The sequence below is a fragment of the Macaca nemestrina genome, chromosome 1 (genome assembly GCF_043159975.1).
Source record: "Macaca nemestrina isolate mMacNem1 chromosome 1, mMacNem.hap1, whole genome shotgun sequence".
Classification (NCBI taxonomy): Eukaryota; Metazoa; Chordata; class Mammalia; order Primates; family Cercopithecidae; genus Macaca; species Macaca nemestrina.
Window position 1 is genome coordinate 60,192,520 of NC_092125.1, and position 23,213 is coordinate 60,215,732.

Consider the following 23,213-nt stretch of genomic DNA (forward strand, 5'->3'; position numbering starts at 1 on the left):
CCTTGTAGTTTTAGTAGAGATGGCGTTTCACTGTGTTTGTCAGGCTGGTCTCGAACTCCTGACCTCAAGTGATCCACTAGCCTCCGCCTCCCAAAGTGCTGGGATTATAGGTGTGAGCCACCTCGCCTGGCCTCCTGTGTCTCTCTTTATCCTCTTTTGCATACAGGAAATTTCCTCCATCTCTCCCACGGGGAGGTGTGGCCAGGGAGCTTTGCCCCCCTCCCTTTGAGGCACTCTCTGCCTCTTCCCCACCCCCAGTTTGGGGTAATGGCTAAGGGGGACATAAAATAGACTCATCACTCTAGGAGGGGAAGAGGAAACCCTCAAACCCATTCCAGAGTCTCTGGGATGCCTGGGATCGTGACAGCATGGCATGAGGTCCTGCTGCAATCTGAGTCAGAGCCACATTACCAGGCTGCAGGACAGCCCTAGCCTGGGGGTTTCAGGGTCTGCTGCACCCTGTAAGCAGAAGTGCCTGAAGGCATTGGACAGTGCTCCTAGTGGGACTGGGAGAATGAGGCAGGTGTGTGAAGGAGGAGGGAATAGAGGGAGTGAGGAAGGAAACTGACATTCATGAAGAACATGCTTTGTGTCAGGAATGCACCACTCAAGTTACATAATTTAATGTTCAGAGCAACCTTGGAAGTGCAGTGTCCTCAGTTACAGTCAAGAAAACCGAAGTTGGGCCAGGTGTGGTGGTGCTTGCCTGTAATGCCAGCACTTTGGAAGGCTGAGACGGGAGGATGACTTGAGCCTGGGAATTTGAGACCAGCCTGGGCGACACAGCAAGACTCAGTTTCTGCTTTAAAATAACGTAATTGGCTAGGCACGGTGGTTCATGGCTGTAATCCCAGCACTTTGGGAGGCCAAGGCGGGAGGATCACAAGGTCAGGGGATCGAGACCATCCTGGCTAACAGAAGGAGTCTCGCTCTGTCACCCAGGGTGGAGTGCAGCATCACGTTCTCAGCTCACTGTAACCTCCGCCTTCCAGGTTCAAACAATTCTAGTGCCTCAGCCTCCCGAGTAGCTGGAATTACAGGTGCCCGCCACCACGTCCAGCTAATTTTTGTATTTTTAGTAGAGACTATGTTGGCCAGGCTGGTCTTGAACTCCTGATCTTCAGTGATCCGCCCATCTTGGCCTCCCAAAGTGCTGGGATTACAGGCATGAGCCACTGTGCCCAGCCTATTTTAAAATAACTTTATTTAAAAAAAACCAAAAACCAAAAAACTGAGGTCTGCCGGGCATGGGCCTATAATCCCAGCAGAGGCAGGCGGATGATTTGAGCCCAGGAGTTGGAGGCTGCAGTGAGCTACGATCATGCTACACTGCACTCCAGCCTGGGGGAGAGTGAGTCCCCGTCTCAAAAAACAAAAATCAAAAACTGAGATAAAGACAGGTTAGCCACTCGCAGTGGCTCATGCCTGTAATCCCAGCATTTTGGGAGGCTGAGGCGGGCGGATCATGAGGTCTGGAGTTTGAGACCAGCCTGGTCAACATGGTGAAACCCTGTCTCTACTAAAAATACAAAAATTTGCCGGGCATGGTGGCAAGCGCCTGTAATCCCAGATACTTGGGAGGCTGAGGCAGGAGAATCACTTGAAACCAGAAGGTAGAGGTTGCAGTGAGCCAAGATCGCACCACTGCACTCTAGCTTGGGCGAAAGAGTGAAACTCCACCTCAAAAAAAAAAAGACAGGTTAAGTGATTTGCCCATGGCTACACAGCTGGCAAGTAAGGGGATGTGGATTTCTGTGGATCCAATTCCATGTGTCTGGGATGACCCGTCAACTCCAGAGAAGGGCAGGAAGACGGTGCCGCTCTTAGGCTCAGAGGGACTCGGAGGTAGAAGTTCAACCATCGTTTCCCTCCCCACCCACCCAACCAGCCCCCTGAAAGCTATCTAGGCAGATGATGCCCAGGGAAGGGTTAACCCTCCTCTTTGGCTCTGCCCTGCATTCTTTTGTGCTGAGCTCTCTGGCAGCTTGTGTCAGGACATCAGGGCAAGAAGGCAGAAAGGACATGGCTAGGGCACCTGGCAATGAATAATCTGTTTGTCGTGGCCTTGCTGCCTTGTGGCTGTGTGGTATGGGGTGGGGATGGTGGCAGTGCCAGGACCTGGGGTCAAGGGTTGGGGGAGGGGGCCAGCTAGCTTGGAGGCAGGACCTGAGACTCCTCTATGTTTAGCACTTGCTCCGTCTCCCAGACAGCCACCTAAACAGGAACTGTGGCAGCTTTCCACATTTGCCCCTGGCTGCAGCCAAACCTATCGCAGCTACAGCCTAGGACTTGGATCTCCCCGTAAGATTTCTATCCCATCCCTCTCCACCCGCCCCAGGGCTTCAGAACCAAGTTCTAGACTCCAGAGGGCCCTGCAGCCTGCCCCTCCAGCTGCCAAGGATGAAAATCTGGCACAGGCATCTGTAGGGGACAGCCAAATGCGCCTGGAATCACTGGGGAAGGGAGATGTGAGAGGATGCAGGGTGCCCTGTGGGGTTTCCCAGGCTCCTCCAGCCTCACCCTACTCCTGCCCTGGCTCAACTGCTCAGTCTTGTGATTGCAGGGGCCAGACTCTCCTCCAGCTGAGTGATGCTGGGCTCCACCCAGCAGCTGGCTCTTCCTGGAGTCTTTCCTCCCCACCAGCTCTCTTCCTGCCTGGAACTTCTACGCCACCTCCTTTCTGCCAAACTAACTCTCTCACTTCCACTCAAATCCTGCTCCTGAAGAAACCCCTTCTAGAACTCAGGAAGGCTTCTTTGACTCACCCAAGCCTGTCTGGTTCCCTTGGGCTTTCCTGACTGCTGCCATCCTCACATACCTCCACCTGTTACTGTGGCCAGTGCCTACTCCTTATGTATTTGATGTTATGCCTGCTGACTGTGTCTTACACCTGGATCCTGTGTGTGTGTGTGTGTGTTCCTTGAGTCACATTTCTGATAAGGGAGCAAGTTCTGCATGATAACAGTCATCTAAACATTGGAATGGGCTATCTTGAAAGTAGTGAGCTGTCAAAGGAGGGGTTAATAACAGATGTTTCTAGGTAGCAATGATGTGTCTGCCACATGAAAGGCTTTCAGTACACATTTGTTAAACAATAACAGCCTGGCTCTCTCTCCTCCCACAGCCAGTATGTGTCTCATAAATACTTGGGTTTTTTTTTTTTTTTTTCTGATGGGACAGCCAGTTGGGCCCTGAGAGGCCAGTCCCTGCCTGTAGTTATTCTGATATTGAAAGGTCCTTACTGAGAAACTAACCTAGAGAGCAGTCCTAGTAAGTAGAAGAGGCCCTCTCTCCACCCGTCTCTTGGTGTGGACTTGGAAGAGAGTAGATGTCTATAGAGAGCTCCTAGTACTGGGTGCCAGCTAGGAGATACGATAGGGGGGCTCTGGGATCTGGGAAGTAGGATCACGCCTTGTCGGCTGGATCCCTCGACTTCTTGTAACTAACTATGCTTGTATCTCTTTAGCATCCTTGAGGATTTCATTGCATCTGAACATTCCAGCCTTGCCTTAGCTGTGCTGTAGGCCAGTGAGGGAAGATGGTGAGATGTGCTTGGAACATTGCATGCGGGGAGCTAGCTGCCATGGCTGGGGAAAGTCACAGCGAGAGGAGGATACCCTCTTCCCCCCGAGGAAAGGGGCATCTTGGGGCAGGAGCAGAAGATGGTTGAAAGGCTTTCTACTGACTGTCTTGAAAGTTTTTTTTTTTTTTTTTTTTTTTTGAGACAGAGTCTCACTCTGTCACCCAGGCTAGAGTGCAGTGGCACAATCTCAGCTCATTGCAATCTTCTCCTCCCAGGTTCAAGCGATTCTTCTGCCTCAGCCTCCCCAGCAGCTGGGACTACAGGCGCACGCCACCACATCCAGCTGTTTTTTTTTTTTTTTTTTTGAGACGGAGTCTGGCTCTGTCGCCCAGGCTGGAGTGCAGGGGCCAGATCTCAGCTCACTGCAAGCTCCGCCTCCCGGGTTTACGCCATTCTCCTGCCTCAGCCTCCCGAGTAGCTGGGACTACAGGCGCCCGCCACCTCGCCCCGCTTTTTTTTTTTTGTATTTTTTAGTAGAGACGGGGTTTCACCGTGTTAGCCAGGATGGTCTCAATCTCCTGACCTCGTGATCCTCCCATCTCGGCCTCCCAAAGTGCTGGGATTACAGGCTTGAGCCACTGCACCCGGCCCCCAGCTAAGTTTTGAATTTTTAGTAGAGATGGGTTTCAACATATCGGTCAGGCTGAACTCCTGACCTCAGGTGATCTGCCCACCTCGGACTCCCAAAGTGCTGGGATTACAGGAGTGAGTTACCTGGACTTGAAAGTTGTTAAATGTTACCTTTGTTGAGGAAGCCAGAAGTTTCCTCCCACTCCCATTAAGGAGATTTTGGCATCTTATAACAAGTAGGATTTTTGAGCAGTTTTTTGTTTCTACTTACCATTTCCTTTTTTTTTTTTTTTCCCCAGAAACAGGTGTATCAAGCATCTATTGAATGCCAGGCACTGAGGACCAAGATAGACAGACACAGGACCTGCTCATCAGAGGTTCAGTGACTTCCTGATCTGGGAGCTCCAGGGACACAGGTTTCTCCCCCTGTCCCCTCCTACAAGCATCCTCCCACCTCCACCCCCTACCATTTGAATGCAATGGGAATGCCTAGTATAGTAGTTCTCAAACTCTAGCCTTCATCAGAATCCTGGAGGACTTGCTAGAAAACAACTAGAAGCTGGGCCCACCCTGTTTCTGATCTAGCAGGTCTAGGGTGGGGCTTGAGAATGTGCATTTCAAATCAGTTTCCAGGTGTTTCTGACCCTGATGATCCAATCAAAACCCACTGACTTACAGTGTGTTAGCAGTCCACATTACCTTTTAAAATGCCTTCGCAATGACTGCATTTTATTACCATAGCATGCTTGGGGGGACTTAAGACCCAAGAAATACCCCTTACCTTTTACTGAGGGGAAACTGGAAGGACAGAGAGGTCTCATGATCTTATGACTTCATCACAATTTATAGCTATATTACTTGGAATTTGGCTTTTTCAGTGACTGCCTCATTCACTTGAATGTGAATTTCTTTTCTTTTCTTTTCTTTTTTTTTTTTTTTTTGAGACGGAGTCTCACTCTGTACCCCAGGCTGGAGTGGAATGGCATGATCTTGGCTCACGGCAACCTCTGCCTCCTGGGTTCAAGTGATTATCCTGCCTCAGCCTCCCAAGTAGCTGGGATAACAGGCATGCACCACCACACCCAGCTAATTTTTAGTAGAGATGGGGTTTCACCATGTTGGTCAGGCTGGTCTCAAACTCCTTACTTCAGGCCTCCCAAAGTGCTAGGATTACAAGCGTGAGCCACTGCGCCCAGCCTCAAATGTTAATTCCTTGTTTATTTATTTTTTTGAGATGGAGTCTCGCTCTGTTGCCAGGCTTTAGTGCAGTGGTGCGATCTCAGCTCACTGCAACCTCCACCTCCCAGGTTCAAGCGATTCTCCTGCCTCAGCCTCCCAAGTAGCTGGGATTACAGGCACCCGCCACCACGCCTGGCTAATTTTTGTATTTTTAGTAGAGACGGGATTTCACCATGTTGGCCGGAATGGTCTCAATCTCCTGATCTCGTGATCCACCCGCCTCGGCCTCCCAAACTGCTGGGATTACAGGTGTGAGCCACTGCACCCAGCTTTGAATGTGAATTTCATGAGGGTGGAGGCCATGCTATGTTGTTCACTCTGTTTTCCAAATGTCTAGGACGATGCCTGGCACATAGTAGGTGCGCAACAGATATTTTCAAAATGAGTGACTGACCTATTCCTGAAGTCACAGGGCTAGTTAGTAGCAGAGTTGGGACTCAGTAGCAAGTCTCCTGATTTTTAGAAGCATTTTTTCCCACTAGTGGCCCTTCACCTGTTCCCTAGAGCAGGACCCAAGTGCCATTTGGGGCCAGGGGCCCAGAGCTTGGAGGAGAATGACACAGTGAGATCTGGTGGGGTCAGACTGTCTATGCTTCCCCCAGCCTTAGTCCGTGTTCAGTATAGGCCAGATCTATGTTCCTATTCAGAACTGGAACCCGGGCAGGGGAAAGAACTTGTCTCAGAATTTGCCCTCTCTGCTTCTTTGGCTGCCTTCTGCTTGTTCAATTTCCAAATCTGTAAAATGGGTAGATATATAATAATAGTACCCTATCTCATAAGGTTGCTGTGAGAATCAAATGAATTAATTCTAGTCAGTAGCTAACATGTATATAGTGCTTACATATGCCAGATATTATTCTAATGACTTACATAGATGAACTCATTTAATCATCTTCTTCTTTTTTTTTTTTTTTTTTTTTTTTGAGACTGAGTCTTTTGCTGTCACCCAGGCTGGTATGCAGTGGCATGATCTAGGCTTGCTGCAACCTCCACCTCCCAGGTTCAAGTGATTCTGCTGCCTCAGTCTCCTGAGTAGCTGGGACTACAGGCACGTGCCACCATGCCCACCTAATTTTTTTCTTTTTTTTTTGAGACAGAGTCTCGCTCTGTCGCCCAGGCTGGAGTGCGGTGGCATGATCTCAGCTCACTGCAACCTCCACCACCTGGGTTCACGCCATTCTCCTGCCTCAGCCTCCCGAGTAGCTGGAACCACAGGCACCCGTCACTACACCCGGCTAATTTTTTGTATTTTTAGTAGAAATGTGTTTTTACCGTGTTAGCCAGGATAGTCTCGATCTCCTGACCTTGCAATCTGCCTGCCTTGGCCTCCCAAAGTGCTGGGATTACAGGTGTGAGCCACCACGCCCAGGCTTTTTTTTTTTTTTTTTTTTATAGATAGTGTCTTGCTGTGTTGCCTAGGCTGGAGTGCAGTGGCTATTCACAGGTGAGATCACAGCACATTACAGTCTTGAACTACTGGCCTTAAGGGATCCTCCTGCCTTAGCCTCTCAAGTAGCTGGAGCTACAGGTGTATGCCACCACGCCTGGCATAATTTCATCTTATTTATTTATTTATTTTGAGGTAGAATCTTGCTCTGTCACCCAGGCTGGAGTGCAGTGGCACAATCATGGCTCCCTGCAGCCTGGATCTCCTGGGCTCAGGTGATCCTCCCACCTCAGTCTCCTAAGTAGCTGGGACTATAGGCATACACCACCATGCCCAGCTAAGTTTTGTATTTTTTGTAGACAGAGTCTTGCCATGTTGCCCAGGCTGGTCTTGTACTCCTGAGCTCAAGCGAGCCTCCCGCCTTGGCCTCCCAAAGGGCTGGGAGGAGACAGCCACCACACCCAGCATTTAGTCTTAATCTTCACAACAAGTCTGTTATTATCTTCACATTACAGATGAGGCAACTGAGGGACAGAGGTTACATACTTTTTTTTTTTTTTTTTTTTGAGACGGAGTCTCGCTCTGTCGCCCAGGCTGGAGTGCAGTGGCCAGATCTCAGCTCACTGCAAGCTCCGCCTCCCGGGTTCCCGCCATTCTCCTGCCTCAGCCTCCTGAGTAGCTGGGACCACAGGCGCCGCCACCTCGCCCGGCTAATTTTTTGTGTTTTTAGTAGAGACGGGGTTTCGCCGTGTTAGCCAGGATGGTCTCGATCTCCTGACCTTGTGATCCGCCCGTCTCGGCCTCCCAAAGTGCTGGGATTACAGGCTTGAGCCACCGCGCCCGGCCGAGGTTACATACTTGACCAAAGTCACATACACAGCTAGTCAATGACAGAGCCAGGAATTAAACCCAGGCAGTCTGATTCCAGAGTGTGCTCTTGGCTGGAGAATGCATGGCACATGGAATCTGCTCAGTACAACACTCGCTCATTTTTTTCATGGGTGGCACTTCCACACCAGCTCAGATACCCTCAGTGCCACCTCAGTGCTTCCCTCCCACCCAGTTCCAACTAAGTACCTTTTCTTTTTTCTTTTTTTTTGAGACGGAATCTCGCTCTGTAGCCCAGGCTGGAGTGTAGTAGCCCAGGCCAGAGTGTAGTGGCACAATCTCGGCTCACTGCAGCCTCTGCCTCCCAGGCTCAAGTGAGTCTTCTGCCTCAGTCTCCTGAGTAGCTGGGATTACAGGCATGCGCCACCATGCCCAGCTAATTTTTGTATTTTTAGTAGAGATGGGGTTTCACCATGTTGGTCAGGCTGGTCTTGAACTCCTGACCTCATGATCCACCCATCTCCGCCTCCCAAAGTGCTGGGATTACAGGCGTGAGCTACCACACCCGGCCCCAGCTAAATACCTTTTCTGTAGCCAGCACTGGGGAAACTCCCAGGGAGAGGAATGGGGAATTCCTGGGATCGTGGAGAGACACTCCCAAGGGCTAGGAAAGCCTTCTGTCTCTGCCTGGCATGCTTCTGAATAGGGGAGATGGCTCCAGCTTGGTCCAGAGAGAAGAATCTTCCTAGAGTAGAACTAGGGGTAGGAGAAAAGTGCTTTTGGGGGACCCATGCTGGGCACCCTCCGGGCGGGTGGAGGGGAAGAGTAGGCACATCCCCCATCTCTTTAGTCTCAGCCCCTGGGAACCCACCCTGTCCCCTATCATCTCTTTTCAGATGGCTTCCTCAGACAGCCATAGAAGGTCTGTGGGCAGGACCTGGGCAGAATGGGATGGGTTAGGATCAGATGGGGTGAAGGTCTGAGGCTGGGCCTTTAACTACCATCACTGGACATTTGGTTCCACCTAGTGGCCTCTGACGTTCCAACCATTCTCACAGAGACAGGCACAAGGGGTGCCCTTTCAGGCATTCAGTGTTTATTGAGCACCTACTCTGTGTGAGGCAAAATGTGAGGTTTGATGGAGGCATATCCATGAGCATAAAGAGGCTGGGCGTGGTAGCTCACGCCTGTAATCCCAGCAGTTTGGGAGGCTGAGGGGGGTGGATTGCTTGAGCCCAGGAGTTCTAGACCAGCCTGGGTGATATCAGTAGACCCTATCCCTACAAAAAAAAAAAAAAAAAAAAAAAAAAAAAAAAGGGCATGGTGACATGTGCCTATGGGCCCAGCTACTTGGGAGGCTGAAGTGGGAGGATCAGTTGAGCCCAGGAGGAGTTAAGGCTGCAGTGAGCCTAGATCCTGCCACTGTACTCCAATCTAGGCGATAGAGTGAGACCCTGTCTTTAAAATAAAATAAAATAAATAAAATAAAATAAGAAGCAGAAGGTCAGGCAGGGTGGTGTGCACCTGTAGTCCTACCTACTCTGGAGGCTGGGGTGGAAGGATTGCTTGATCACAGGAGTTTAACTCTGCAGTGAGTATAATCATGTCACTGTGCTCTAGCCTGGGCAATAGAGCAGGACTTTGTGTTTGATTTTTTTTGTTTTGTTTAAGAGCAGAGAACTAACACTTATTCGCTCACACATACCAGCCCTGGGCTTGGGTCCATACTGTGTTGACACGTGCCTATGAAGCACTGAGGATCCCACAGCAGAGACAGGACTGCCGAGTGCCTGGCCTGGTCACTTGGCTTCTCTGGACTTCAGTTTCCACTCCTGAAAAATAAGAAGGTTGGTGTAGATTATCTCTAGCATCTCTTCCTATGTTAGAATTCTGTGAAGTCACACAAAGGAGTGGTTAAGAGTTTCAGCTTTGGGCTGGGTGAGGTGGCTCATGCCTGTAATCCCAGAACTTTGGGAAGCTGAGACGGGTACATCGCTCAAGCTCAGGAGTTTGAGATCAGCCTGGGCAACATGGCAAAAAGCCTGTCTCTACTAAAAATACAAAAATTAGCCAGGTGTGGTGGGTGCACACCTGTGGTCCCAACTACTCGGGAGGCTGAGGTGGGAGGATTGTTTGAGCCTGGGAGGCTGAGGTTGCAGTGAGCCAAGATCATGCCACTGCACTCCAGCCTGGGCGACAGAGCCAGACCCTGTCTCAAAAAAAAAAGTTTCAGCTTTGGAGTTGGACAGACCTACATTTGGATCCCAGCTGTCATTCACTAGCTGTGTGTTCTTAGGAAAGTTGCCTTACCTTTCAGAGTCTAGGAGAGTAATATAAAGAGTAAGTGATAATTATAGCAAGCATTGAGCAAAGTGTGGTACTTGGTGAGTGGTGATGCTGCAGATGATAGATGATTCTAGTTATCCAAATCCCCAAATAGCCACACCACAAGGCGGAAGGTGGTTGGCTCCTCTCCTCTCCTCTCCTCTCCTCTCCTCTCCTCTCCTCTCCCCTCCTCTCCCCTTCCCTCCCCTTCCCTTCCCTCCCCTCCCCTCCCTTCCCCTCCTCTCCCCTCTGCCCACTTTCTCCCTCCCTCCCTTCCCCTCCCCTCCCCTCCCTTCCCTTCCCCTCCCCTCCCCTCTCTTCCCCTCCCCTCTACCCACTTCCTCCCTCCCTCCCTTCCCCTCCCCTCCCTTCCCCTCCCCTCCCCTCCTTTCCTTTCCTCCTTCTTTTTTTGACTGAATCTCACTCTGTCGCCCAGGCTGGAGTACACTGGCCACAATCTCAGCTCACTGCAACCTCCACCTCCCGGGTTCAAGTGATTCTTCTGCCTCAGCCTCCTGAGTAGCTAGGATTACAGGTACCTGCCACCACGCCTGGCTAATTTTTTTTTTTTTGTTTTCTATTTTTAGTAGAGATGGGGTTTCACCATGTTGGTCAGGCTGGTCTTGAACTCCTTACCCTGTGATCTGCCCACCTCAGCCTCCCAAAGTGCTGGGATTACAGGCGTGAGCCACTGTGTCCGGCCTTTTTTTTTTTTTTTTCTTTTTTTTTTGAGACAGAGTCTTGCTCTGTTGCCCAGGCTGGAGTGCAATGGCACAATCTCAGATCACTGCAACCTCTGCCTCCTGGGTTCAAGTGATTCTGATGCCCTAGCCTCCCGAGTAGCTGGGATTACAGGTGTGCACCACCATGCCTGTCCGATTTTTATATTTTTAGTAGTGATGGGGTTTCACCATGTTGGCTGGGCTGGTGAAGGTGGTAGGTCTCAATGACAGCAGCCTAATGCCATGGGAGTTGGGAGGAGGGAATGATCTGACTCACTCTGGGGCAGGTCTTCCAGTTAGTTCTCCAGTGGATTCTCCTGGGCATCGTGTGGTCTGTCCTCAGAACTGTGCCTCCCTAATGTGGGTGGGTAGATTCACTATCCACTCCATGCTTGCGCTATGCCTCAACCTCTCCCTCCCATGCACAGCCAAAGCCCCTCAAAGCTGCTGGTTTTCCTTGACTCTGGGTTTCTCTCCATCACCCACTGCTTCCCAACATGTCCCCCGGTCTCTGCATCCTCCTGTTCCAGACTGCTAGGACCCCAGCTGCCCATCAGCGACCCCTCTAGAATAACTTAGTGGAGTCATTGTCTGCTTAACAACCTGTGACATTCTCCATGGCTTATGGGATAAAATCTAAACTCCTTGGCTTGGCATACAAAGTCCTTTACAGTCCAGTTCCTCCTCTGCTGATATGTCCAGGCTCTTTGTCCCAAGGGCCCATGATCTCTCCTCACCTCCCTTGCACTCCAGTCCCCTTGACAGACTTGCTGTCTTGTGGGAACATCACCTGCTTTCACATCACCCAGCCTTTGTGTGTGCTGTGTCTTCTGCCTGGGGCACCCTCCCTTCCCATAGTCTGTCAGGCAAGCTCACAGCCATTTCTTGGGATCCATTCAAATGTCACCTCACTTGGGAGGCCTTCCAGATCCCCCCAGATTTTCTTGGGTTCCCTCAGCATCATGACCCTTGCCTTTCATAGCATCTATCACACTGACTTTACTTACACATGTACTTCCTTCTCTGGACTGAAAGCTCATTGGTGGCAGAGATCCTTTACATTTTTGTATTCTGAGTGTCTTGAACACAACATGTAGTCAGTAAAGACGTGTTATTGCAAATGTCCACGCATCTTGTGTCTGGCTCAGAATATGGTGTTTTAGACTGGGTGCAGTGGCTCACATCTGTAATCCCAACACTTTGGGAGGCCGAGGCAGGTGGATCACCTGAGGTCAGGAGTTTGAGACCAGCCTGGCCAACAGGATGAAACCCTGTCTCTACTAAAAATACAAAAATTAGCCAGGTATGGTGGCGGGCACCTGTAATCCCAGTTACTCAGGAGGCTGAGGCAGGAAAATCACTTGAACCCAGGAGGCAGAGGCTGCAGTGAGCTGAGATTGCACCATTGCACTCCAGCCTGGGCGATCAAAAAAAAAAAGAAAAAAATTAGAAATCTCTGGAATCAGATCTGGGTTACGGGCCTTGCTCTGCCTTTTATCAACTATGTGGCAAGTGACTGACCTCTACAAACCTCAGATTTGTGATCTGAGATTAATTGCGGGTTAATTGAGAAACCAGCTGAGTGCTAGGACCTAGGAAGTGTTCCACAAGTGACAGTGATGGTTATTGCTCAGTTTTGAATGGAGGAGCTGCCTTAGAGTCAGGAGACCTGCACCCCAGTTCCCATTCTGCCCCACCTCCCTGTGTCACCCTAGGCAGGCCACATTTCCTTCCTACTCTCAGGGGCCTGAAGCAGGTGCCCTCTTAGGGCCCCACAGCCTGATGTGCTGTAGGGCCTGAGAAGCGGCGTCGTGGAGGACGAGACGTGTGAGGGCAGGAAACAGTGCTGTGTGTCCAGCAGAGGGCCCTGCCCAGCCCATGGCCAGAGGCTGGGAGGGAGGGCAGGCGAGTGTGATGCCAGACGCCTGACTGGAGGCGGATCCAGCCGGCCAGCTGCCTCTCTGGAGCCCAGCTCTTGGGCCCCTGCACTCACCTGCTCTTCCCGGGGTGGCTGCCTCCTGCTCATTCAGCCATGCGGTGGCTGTGGCCCCTGGCTGTCTCTCTTGCTGTGATTTTGGCTGTGGGGCTAAGCAGGGTCTCTGGGGGTGCCCCCCTGCACCTGGGAAGGCACAGAGCCGAGACCCAGGAGCAGCAGAACCGATCCAAGAGGGGCACCGAGGATGAGGAGGCCAAGGGAGTGCAGCAGTATGTGCCTGAGGAGTGGGCGGAGTACCCCCGGCCCATTCATCCTGCTGGACTGCAGCCCACCAAGCCCTTGGTGGCCACCAGCCCTAACCCCGACAAGGATGGGGGCACCCCAGGCAGCGGGCAGGAGCTGAGGGGTAATCTGACGGGGGCACCGGGGCAGAGGCTGCAGATCCAGAACCCCCTGTATCCGGTGACCGAGAGCTCCTACAGTGCCTATGCCATCATGCTCCTGGCGCTGGTGGTGTTTGCGGTGGGCATCGTGGGCAACCTGTCGGTCATGTGCATCGTGTGGCACAGCTACTACCTGAAGAGCGCCTGGAACTCTATCCTTGCCAGCCTGGCCCTCTGGGATTTTCTGGTCCTCTTTTTCTGCCTCCCTATTGTCATCTTCAATGAGATCACCAAGCAGAGGCTACTGGGTGACGTTTCTTGTCGGGCCGTGCCCTTCATGGAGGTGAGTGTGTGTTCTGTCTGAGCTCAGTTGAGAGGCTGCAATCCAGGGAAGGGGTTCAAAGTCTCCATCAGGTCCTTGGAAGTGGAATTTGTGGGTGTGCAAAACCTGAGTCTTGGAGCTCTGGCTTGCTTCTCCTCTACCTTGGAGAAGGAGACAAATACGGTATTGGTTTCTGGTTGCTCTCAAGAGAAGTAGGCAGGCCAGGGGGACAGGCGGGTATGTGGGGTCCCTGGGTTCCAGCCCCAGCCTGATCTCCTGCTTCAGGAGCAACCTCAAGGCAGGTCTCTCCCACTTTCTCCAGACCCTAAGCTGCCCTCTCCCTTCCTCAGCCCTTCTCCCCTGTCCCACCCAAGATCCCTCTGTCCTTTCTTGCGGTTCTTCTTCTTCCCTCTGTACCCTCTGCGGCTGTCCTGCTCCCACAGCTCCCTTCACCGTCTCCTGCCTCCTGAAGGAGTGCCTGAAGGGAGAGCCCAGTTTCCTTCACACCCGTCTGGATCAGGTCAGCCTCCACTCCACAAGAATACAAGCACCCGAAGCAAAAGACTGCTCTGTTCTTCCCTCCCTGCTGAGATTCTCATTGTTACCATTGTCGTCTCCACCAGCAACTTCCTAGATCCTCTCTGAAAGGGAATACCTGGTTCTGGGCACTGGAGCTAATGGGGGGCTCTAGTCTCAGCTCTACCACTGACATACTGGGCGTCACTGGGCGTCACTGGGCAGGTTGGGAGACCAAGTCTCCCAACCAGGGTGGGTAGACCAGATGGTCCTTCCAGCTGGCCTGTTCTACACTTCTAAAGTATACCACTATGCCCTCACTTCTGGGAATGTCTACGATAAGTCCATGGGTGTCAAAGGGTATGTAGAGCATAGAGAGACAACTTAAAACACTGAAGAAATATACTGATGTGTGCATTTATGCAAAACACAGCAAGGCCACCCTCTCTTTATAAGACAAAATAAGCAGTCTTTCAAATTTGGGCTGCATGGAGTGTAATGGAGTGACTGTGGCCTCCCTGTGAAGCTGCTATTCCTTCGTGAATGATGCTGCATGACAAGGGAGACTTGCCTGGCCGGAGAAGGGCTCAGGATCAGGCACATGGACACAGGTCCTATTCCAAGGTCTGTCCCCACCTCACCATGTAACAATGATGATGTCATAGTTGGACAGACTTCCTGGGTCTCAGCAGTGGGTACAGTCCTTTCCTGTCCTTCCAACCCAGGGAGACTGACTAACAGTGGTCCAAAGGTACTCCACCCTGAAAGAAGACCCTGTGCTGGGCGCAGTGGCTCATGCCTGTAATCCCAGCACTTTGGGAGGCTGAGGCAGGCGGATCGCTTGAGGTCAGGAGTCCAAGACCAGCCTGGCCAACATGGTGAAATCCTGTCTCTACTAAAAATAAAAAATTAGCCGGGTGTGGTGGCACACGCCTGTAGTCCCAGCTACTTGGGAGACTGAGGCAGGAGAATCGCTTGAACCTGGCAGGCAGAGGTTGCAGTGAGCCGAGATTGCGCAGCCTGGGTGACAGAGTGAGATTCCGTCTCAAAAAAAAAAAAAAAAAAAGAAGACCCTGCAACTGGAGAGAGCCTTTGCATCTTAGTTATCATCTTGTGCTCACAACCCATGTGAGCTGGGCGTGCTTAGACACAGGACTCTGAAATTGAGCAGACTAGATTAGAAACTGGGCTTTTCCCATCACTCTCTGTGTGATTTGGTAAATTACTTTAACTGCCTAAATCTCCATTTCTTCATTGGTAAATTGGGGATAATAATACTAATAACTATCTGGGTGAATTCTTAAGGGATTAAATGGGTGATGTCTATACAGTGCTTAGAATTAAAATCAATAAATGGTGGTTTTTATTTGGGCATGGTATAGAGGAGAAGGGGAAAAGGGCAGACACGTATGACCTCTTGCTTGCATGTGGCTGGTAGGTAAATGAACACCTGGCCCTCCCTGACAGTGGGTCCTGACATATGTAATGTCCTCCTGGGCCAGCCCCTCCACACCTCCTGGAGGATAGAGATGATCCACAGGCTGGTAGAGAGTCCTCCTTCTAGGCTGGGTGGTGGGACGGGTGGAGGGAGACAACACCCTTTTTCTCTTTTTTTGAGACAGTCTCACTCTGTCACCCACAACACTCTTTTTCTTTATTTGAAACGGAGTCTCATTCTGTCACCCATGGTGGAATGCTGTGGTATAATCTCAGCTCATTGCAACCTCCGCCTCCCAGGTTCAAACAATCCTCCCACCTCAGCCTCCCGAGTAGCTGGTACCACAGGCAGGCAGTACCATGCATGGCTAATTTTTGTAGTTTTGGTAGAGACAAGGTTTCACCATGTTGCCCAGGCTGGTCTCCAACTGCTGAGCTCAAGCAATCTACCTGCCTTGGTCTCCCAAAGTACCGGAATTACAGGCGCAAGCCACTGCGCCTGGCAACACCCTTTTATAGGGAGGATCTCAGGATGACGCTGAGGAAGGAGCAGGAAAAGGCAGCTTGGAATAAAACTTGAGATATTTTTGAGATGTAAAATAGAAGGACAGGGCTGGGCATGGTGGCTCACGCCTGTAATCGCAGCACTTTGGGAGGCCGAGGTGGGTGGATCATGAGGTCAGGAGATCGAGACCATCCTGGCCAACATGGTGAAACCCCGTCTCTACTAAAAGCATAAAAATTAGCTGGGCGTGGTGGCATACGCCTGTAATCCCAGCTACTCGGGAGGCTGAGGCAGGAGAATCACTTGAACCCAGGAGGCGGAGGTTGCAGTGAGCCAAGATTGTGCCGCTGCATTCCAGCCTGGCAACAGAGTGAGACTCTCAAAAAAAAAAAAAAAAAAAAAAAAAAAAAGGAGAGAGAATGGCGGCGTTTCTACCCAAGCTTAAAGGCTGTGCCTCCACAGGCCTGGGCTCCCCTGCCAAGACACGGGGTTGGGGTTCTCACAAAGGACACTTGGTGACCGTGCTAAAAGCCGGGGATTGTGTTCCCCATCCAGAAGAGAGAAGAATTTGGACAGGAGGGGGATCTGAGCACAATCTCTGAGTGTGGCCGAGCAGCGTCTGACGGTGCGGGAGGGTCCCCTCTTCCTTCCTGCTCTTTGGCACTCTCCTCCCCTGCTGCTCAGGCTGCTTCCTCTTGGCTCACGGGGTGGTTTTCCATGCGCTTGATGAATAGTGTGTGGGCATGGTGGGCACAGGCTGCTCAGAGGGGGGCCACTTCCCCACACAGCCAGGCCCTGGGCTTCTCCAGACAGGGCCAGGAGCAGGACTCTGTGTGTGTGTGTGTGTGTGTGTGTGCACGCGCGCGCGCATGCACACGTAAGCCATGTTCCCCAAGACCATTCATCCCATGCGTGCACATAATGGGGTGTGGGCAGTGGAAGGACCTGCAAAGATCCAGAACTTCTATGTCTTCATCTTGGTTCTTCCTTGGAGATGATTTTCCAAAGTCTGTCAGAGAGCAACAGGGTCTGTGGGAGCCAGGCCATTCATCCCCCAGCCTGAGAGGCAAAGAACAAGGGGGAAGGAGGCAGGTGTGTGTGTAAACCTCAGCCCCACCATTCATCAGCAGTGTAGTCCTGGGCAAGTCACTCTTTCTGCCTGAGCCTGAGCTTTTTCAGCTGTAAGGTGGTTGATTGGGAATGTGATATGTAAAGTTTCTGACCCATAGGAAAAGCTTATTAAATGGAGTTGTTACTATTATTATAATTCATTTTCTTCCTTCTTTCCTTCCTTCCTTCCTTCCTTCCTTCCTTCCTTCCTTCCTTCCTTCCTTCCTTCCTTCCTTCCTTCCTTCCTTCCTTCCTTCCTTCCTTCCTTCCTTCCTTCCTTCCTTCCTTCTTTCCACAGGGTTTCACTCTGTCACCTAGGCTGGAGTGCAGTGATGTGATCTTGGCTCACTGCAGCCTCAGCCTTCTAGGCTCAAACCGTCCTCCTAACCTCAGCCTCCCGAGTAGTTGGGACCACAGGTGTGCCTCACCATGACGGGCTAATTTTTGTATTTTTAGTAGAGACTGGGTTCCATCATGTTGCCCAGGCTGGCCTCGAACTCCTGGGCTCGAGTGATCTGCCTGCCTCGACCTCTCAAAGTGCTGGGATTATAGGTGTGAGCCACCGCGCCAGGCCCATTATTATAATTTCTATGCTTATCACTCCATTCATTGTCTAACTGAGCCAGAAGCCAGGTGTCCTTCCTTGTCCCCATAGGTTTTGACCAAGTGCGTCTCTCTTCCCTCACATCCTGCCCACAGGTCTCCTCTCTGGGAGTCACGACTTTCAGCCTCTGTGCCCTGGGCATTGACCGCTTCCACGTGGCCACCAGCACCCTGCCCAAGGTGAGGCCCATCGAGCGGTGCCAATCTATCCTGGCCAAGCTGGCTGTCATCTGGGTGGGCTCCATGACGCTGGCCGTGCCCGAGCTCCTGCTGTGGCAGCTGGCACAGGAGCCTGCCCCCACCATGGGCACCCTGGACTCGTGCATCATGAAACCCTCAGCCAGCCTGCCCGAGTCCCTGTACTCACTGGTGATGACCTACCAGAACGCCCGCATGTGGTGGTACTTTGGCTGCTACTTCTGCCTGCCCATCCTCTTCACGGTCACCTGCCAGCTGGTGACGTGGCGGGTGCGAGGCCCTCCGGGGAGGAAGTCGGAGTGCAGGGCCAGCAAGCACGAGCAGTGTGAGAGCCAGCTCAACAGCACCGTGGTGGGCCTGACCGTGGTCTACGCCTTCTGCACCCTCCCAGAGAACGTCTGCAACATCGTGGTGGCCTACCTCTCCACCGAGCTGACCCGCCAGACCCTGGACCTCCTGGGCCTCATCAACCAGTTCTCTGCCTTCTTCAAGGGCGCCATCACCCCGGTGCTGCTCCTATGCATCTGCAGGCCGCTGGGCCGGGCTTTCCTGGACTGCTGCTGCTGCTGCTGCTGTGAGGAGTGCGGCGGGGCTTCCGAGGCCTCGGCCGCCAGTGGCTCGGACAACAAGCTCAAGACCGAGGTGTCCTCTTCCATCTACTTCCACAAGCCCAGGGAGTCACCCCCGCTCCTGCCCCTGGGCACACCTTGCTGAGGCTCCAGCAGGGGTGGGGAGGGAGGGAGGGGCCGCCACCCCCGCCGGTGTCTGCTGTTCTTTCCCCATAGGTCTTGCTTTGCTGCCTGTCTTGCTGTCTAGAGATGGACTTGGTTCCTCTTGTCAAGGTTTGGGAATGTCAAAGCCCACTCCCTACACAGGGCCTTTCCTGTCCCTTGTGGGGCCTTCCAACCCTGTCCTTTCCACTGGTGGGTGGTGATGCTTCTAGGTCCTTAGAACTGCCCAGAAACTCTGCATCCCAGCAGCTGGGAGCCAGAACTTTGCCTGCCCTCCCTTGGTTGCAGTCTCTCTTCTTGCTCTCTGCCTTGTAACCTGACCATACTTTAGTTGTGCCCTTCCCAGGCATCATCTTCCAACCCCCAACCTGGGGCTCCATCTTGGAATGGGGGCTCCTTGGGGGCTCCAGCTCAATGTGGCTCACCACACTCTTCTTTCTCTTTTCTTTTCTTTTCTTTTTTTTTTTTGAGACAGAATCTTGCTCTGTTGCCCAGGCTGGAGTACAGTGGCCTGATGTCAGCTCTCTGCAACCTCTGCCTCCTGGGTTCAAGCGATTCTCCTGCCTCAGCCTCCTGAGTAGCTGGGATTACAGGTGTGCACCACCACACCCGGCTGATATTTGTATTTGTAGAAGAGATGGGGTTTCATCATGTTGGCCAGGCTGGCGTCGAACTCCTGACCTCAAATGATCTGCTTACCTTGGCCTCCCAAAGTGCTGGAATTATAGGTGTGAGCTGCCGCGCCCGGCCTCAATACACTCTTCTCTGGACCTGATCTGTCCCAGCCCTGGATGCCTCCTCCTACTGGTGCCTTCTTTTCTTCCAGAGGATTTCTCTCTCCTTCCTCCTCCTTTCTTTGGGATCCCCTGGTTGCCCTATCCCACTCTCCCTGTTAGGTGCTTTCCCATAGGAGGCCCTTCCTGAGAAACAATAAACTAGGTAGAACTACCCCTACACCCATCCACTTTCTTGTGCCACATTCTGGCAGGGCCCAGATGCACCTGGGCCTTCCTGGCCTGGCAATGCCTAGGGGAATTTCTGCTGACCTGGCCTGGCCTGTGGCTGATGTTCAGAACAGCCCTGTGGCTCTGGGGACTCCAAGGGTTTTATGGCTTTTGAGGGACAGAGAGGATGGAGGGCTCGGGGAGCCGGGAGACCTAAGTCCTCATCCTGGTCTAAACCCCATGCTCCTTGGGAAGTCAAAAGCCTGGAAAATCTCTCTCCTGGAGCCCTCGTCTCTGCTATGCCCTCTCTCCACAAAGCCCCCCTTGGAGGGAGGCCAGTGCTCTTTCCTCTGTGAGCCCCAGGACTTCCCAACCTTTGTCACTCTGAGAGCTGCTCTTGTTCAGTTTCTTAGAATGGACTGTTTTGCCTGTAGACGGCCCAGCTGCCTGCCCCGGCCTGCCCCGGCCCAGCCCCCACTGCACCACCCTTCCCGCCAGAGCTCCCACTGCCCCCGGCAGACGCTTCATGCAGCTCCTCCTGTGGGGTCTTGCCCTTGAAGTCCCACTTCCCCCAGCCCCACCTCTGGGCCCTTCCAGAGGGCACCATTAGCCTTGTGGGTCCCTGGGAAGCTGGCACAGCATCAAACAGAAGTGATGCCTCAGCCAGGCTGCCAATCACTCCCTGCCTGGGAGCTCAGCTTTCCTCAGAACCGCCGCCCCTGTCTGAAGCTCTGTCCTGGGTCCCGCCAGACTTCTGCCCACCAGGCCTACCTAGAACTTCCACACGAGGCCTCAGGAAGGGTCCCGGGGGCCCAGGGACGGGCAGAGGCAGGGGTTCCGAGCACCCAGGGCTCCATTCTCCTCTGTCCACCCACCCACACTCCTTGGCCTCAGCCTGCCCTGTACCCAAGCTTCCCTCCCCCTCTCCTGGGGATCTTAACGGCCTTGTTCTCTCTCCCTGGCACCCACCCCCAGGGCGGGTGATGCCGCCAAGAGAGAGGGAGGCCGTTGCTAGGTGATGGCGCCGCCATGCGCACACCCTTTGTGCTGGGGAGTGACACCCACCCATTTCTCAGCAGACCTGTTGCCACGGTGACTGAAGCCCCCAGCTCTGTCTGTAGAAACTTCAGATGGCTGGGGGAGCAGGTTGGAGAGGGGACCAAAGGCAGGCCTGTCACGCTGAAGCTCCTAGGGACCATTTCCTCCCCATTTCCCCAACTCCTTCACCCCCCGCCAGGCCTGGAGGCACCACCAGCTTCCTAAGGGATGCAGGAAGGGGCCGGGTGAACTGAGGTGAAGTCCAGGGCAGGGGAGGCAGACCCCTCAACATCCTGTTTAGGAGTCCTCCTCCACAAAGGGTGCCCTCCGCCTCTCCCTCCTGCTGGTTGGTCGACTCAGAGATGAAGGGGGAGAGATCGTGGCTCCAAGGCTCTGCCACTGCCACCTCCCAGGCCTGCCAACGTGAATGGCTTGCAGAATCAGTCAGCAGGCCAGCAGTCTTGGGAAAGAGCCACTGTCCCCGCAGCCTGGGCCAGCTGGGGGAACAATGTAGGGTTTGTTGCTTCGGGGTCCTAGGCTTGCGGGGGGGGGGGTTGGCACATGGTGGGCGGTGGACTTGAGCTGGGATGCTCTGAGATGCCACTGACATGCTTGCTCACCCAAGGGCAGACTTCAGACCAGCCCTCAGATCCTGATGCCAGGTTACGGGGATGAGGGGAGCCTGAAATCCACTGCGTCTCCCTGCTCCACTTGGGAGTCACCTTCTCATCACTTATCCTGGAACCTGAGCGCAATTACTTAAACCTAGTCTCAGCTTCCTCATCTGCAAAATGGGAATAATCTGTCCTTCACAGAGGAGTATGGTCATTTAATGAGATAAGATACATAAAGCACTTTGCATAGTGCCCCAAACCTTTTATTCCTTCCTCCCCTTTGGGAATTCAATTCTCCAGTGTGATGGAGCAAGCTTGGCCAGGGGATTCTTAAATGCATCCAGGTTTTGGCATCAAAGGGCCCCAAACATGACAAATTACCTATACTCATGGTCTGTTCCCTGTTCACCTTTAATAGGTTGTGTGTGTGTGTGTGTGTGTGTGTGTTTTAAGAGTTGGGGGGGGTCTTACTATGTTGCCCAGGCTGGCTTTGAACTCCTGGGCTCAAGCAGTCTTCCTGCCTCAGCCTCCTGAGTAGCTGGGACTACACGTGTGTACCACCATGCCTGGCTGAACACTTATTTTTTGAAACAGGAGCTCACTCTGTCACTCAAGCTGAGTGCTGTGGTGTGATCATAGCTCATTACAGCCTCTGTTTCCTGGGCTCACACAATTCTCCTGCCTCAGCTTCCTGAGTAGCTGGGACTGCAGGTGTGCACTACCACGCCTGGCTAATTTTTGATTACTTGTAGAGATAGGGTCTCACTATTTTGTCCAGGCTGGTCTCAAACTCCCGGACTCAAGTGATTCTCCTACCTTGGGCTCCCAAAGTGCTGGGATTACAGGTATGAACCACTGCACCTGGCCCTTGAACAAATTCTTTAAGTCTTATTAGTACCTGCTGCATGCCGGCACTCTGGAAGGAGGATGCTCGCTTGCTTCCTGGTAACCAGGTGTCTTATCTCAAACCTCAGTCCTCACTGAGGATCACAGGATCTAGAAAGGCACCTCGGCCTGGAAACAGCCCCAGATGAGTGAGATTGCTGGTCCTCTCCCAGGATCCCAGGCCCAGGGCAAACCCAGACAAGCTTGCAGCCAGGAGAGGGCAGGGGACAGAGCCCTGGCCCCCCTTCAACCTCCTTAGCCAGGAGGGCATGTCCCATTTTCCTTAGGAGTTGGGAAGGACCCTAGAATCACTTAGCTTCAGATGCCAAATTCCATCCACATTCTTTCCTCCAACTCTCCAGCAGTGGGGAACTGCCTCTCCAGGCAGGGCACTGCTCTGACAGGTCTGATAACTGCCTCCAGGAGGAAGCTCTGGGCACCAATGAAGGTGAGGGGCTGGGGGGCCCAGGATGAGGAGTCAAGATCCCCACTCCCAGGACTACGGGACAATTTGGCTCCTTTTTCCTGCAGTGGGAGGAGTGAGAAGGGCTGGGGTGTTCTGCAGGGGCCTGCTCCATTTTCCAGGGTGAAGGAGAGGCCGAGGGAGGTGGAGCGGGAGGAGGTGGGGCTTACTGTGAAACTGGGTCAAGATGGCCTCGGATTTGAGCAGGCAGGGCCACCAGGCTCTGAGGCAGCAGCTGTGAGCAGTGCCGAGGGAGGACCAGTCTGACGGTGAACGGTGAGGTGGTGGGTGGGGGGGCCGACTAGAATCAGGCAAAGGAGCGAGGGCAGGCCTCCTACCAGGAAACCCATAGCATTGGCAGTAACTGAGAGGCAGCAAAGGCGGTGACACTCCCCCAGGCTCTGTGGGCCCAGCCCTACCCCTGGAGCACAGTTAACTGGTTCTGGGGTAGGAAATGGGGGCCAGAAGGACAGGGTGCTGGTTCTGGCTCAACCTTGGCTGCCGGTGAGATCCAGGGCCTGGGAAAGAGGGGCTGAGGCCTGAACTGGGCCTAAGGAGAGCGCAGCTCAGTTCGCACACAAAACAGCACCCAGCCCTGTCCCTTGCCACCTCTACCCAGTCCTGGGCAGTTCCCTGTTGAGGGAACTGGCTCAAAGCTGGCTACATGAAAGTCTGAAAAGAGAATGAGAAGGAGGTGGCGCAAGAGCCTGGACGCACGTGTGGGAGGCCGTTTTGTGCAGCGCCATTGTGCTCCCCGGGCGGGCACGTGCTCGCGCTCCGTGGCTCTGTTGGTGCCCAGTGTGCAGGGGTGTGCTGGTGGCCCTGTGGCAACCCATGCCAACTGCGGAGAAGTAACCGGCACCATACACCCCCC

The 23,213-nt window shown here is 53.1% G+C and overlaps 1 protein-coding gene and 2 long non-coding RNA genes across 3 annotated transcripts in view; 2 read left to right on the forward strand and 1 right to left on the reverse strand.

The window, feature by feature from the left end:
- The window catches only part of LOC105484729 (uncharacterized), a 33,825-nt gene extending 23,748 nt beyond the window's left edge, over positions 1 to 10,077 (reverse strand). The window contains exon 1 of the long non-coding RNA XR_989174.2: positions 9,313 to 10,077. This is a non-coding gene — a long non-coding RNA (uncharacterized lncRNA). The remainder of the gene's footprint in view (positions 1 to 9,312) is intronic.
- On the forward strand, positions 2,275 to 4,901 carry LOC105484728 (uncharacterized). The gene is made up of 3 exons (XR_989173.3): positions 2,275 to 2,301; positions 3,467 to 3,541; positions 4,453 to 4,901. It is a non-coding gene; the product is annotated as an uncharacterized lncRNA (long non-coding RNA).
- Positions 10,078 to 12,557: 2,480 nt separating the features above from the next.
- On the forward strand, positions 12,558 to 19,349 carry LOC105484736 (G protein-coupled receptor 37 like 1). The gene is made up of 2 exons (XM_011746632.3): positions 12,558 to 13,316; positions 17,563 to 19,349. Exons 1-2 carry the CDS (start codon positions 12,687 to 12,689, stop codon positions 18,376 to 18,378), a joined length of 1,446 nt encoding a protein of 481 aa, XP_011744934.2. The 5' UTR covers positions 12,558 to 12,686; the 3' UTR covers positions 18,379 to 19,349.
- The last annotated feature ends 3,864 nt before the right edge of the window (positions 19,350 to 23,213 follow it).

Bases quoted from the DNA above. Each gene is read 5' to 3' on its own strand.
- LOC105484736 (XM_011746632.3), top strand. From the start codon at position 12,687: ATGCGGTGGCTGTGGCCCCTGGCTGTCTCTCTTGCTGTGATTTTGGCT. The intron at 13,317-17,562 runs GTGAGTGTGTGT...TCCTGCCCACAG, and splicing joins GGGCCGTGCCCTTCATGGAG to GTCTCCTCTCTGGGAGTCAC.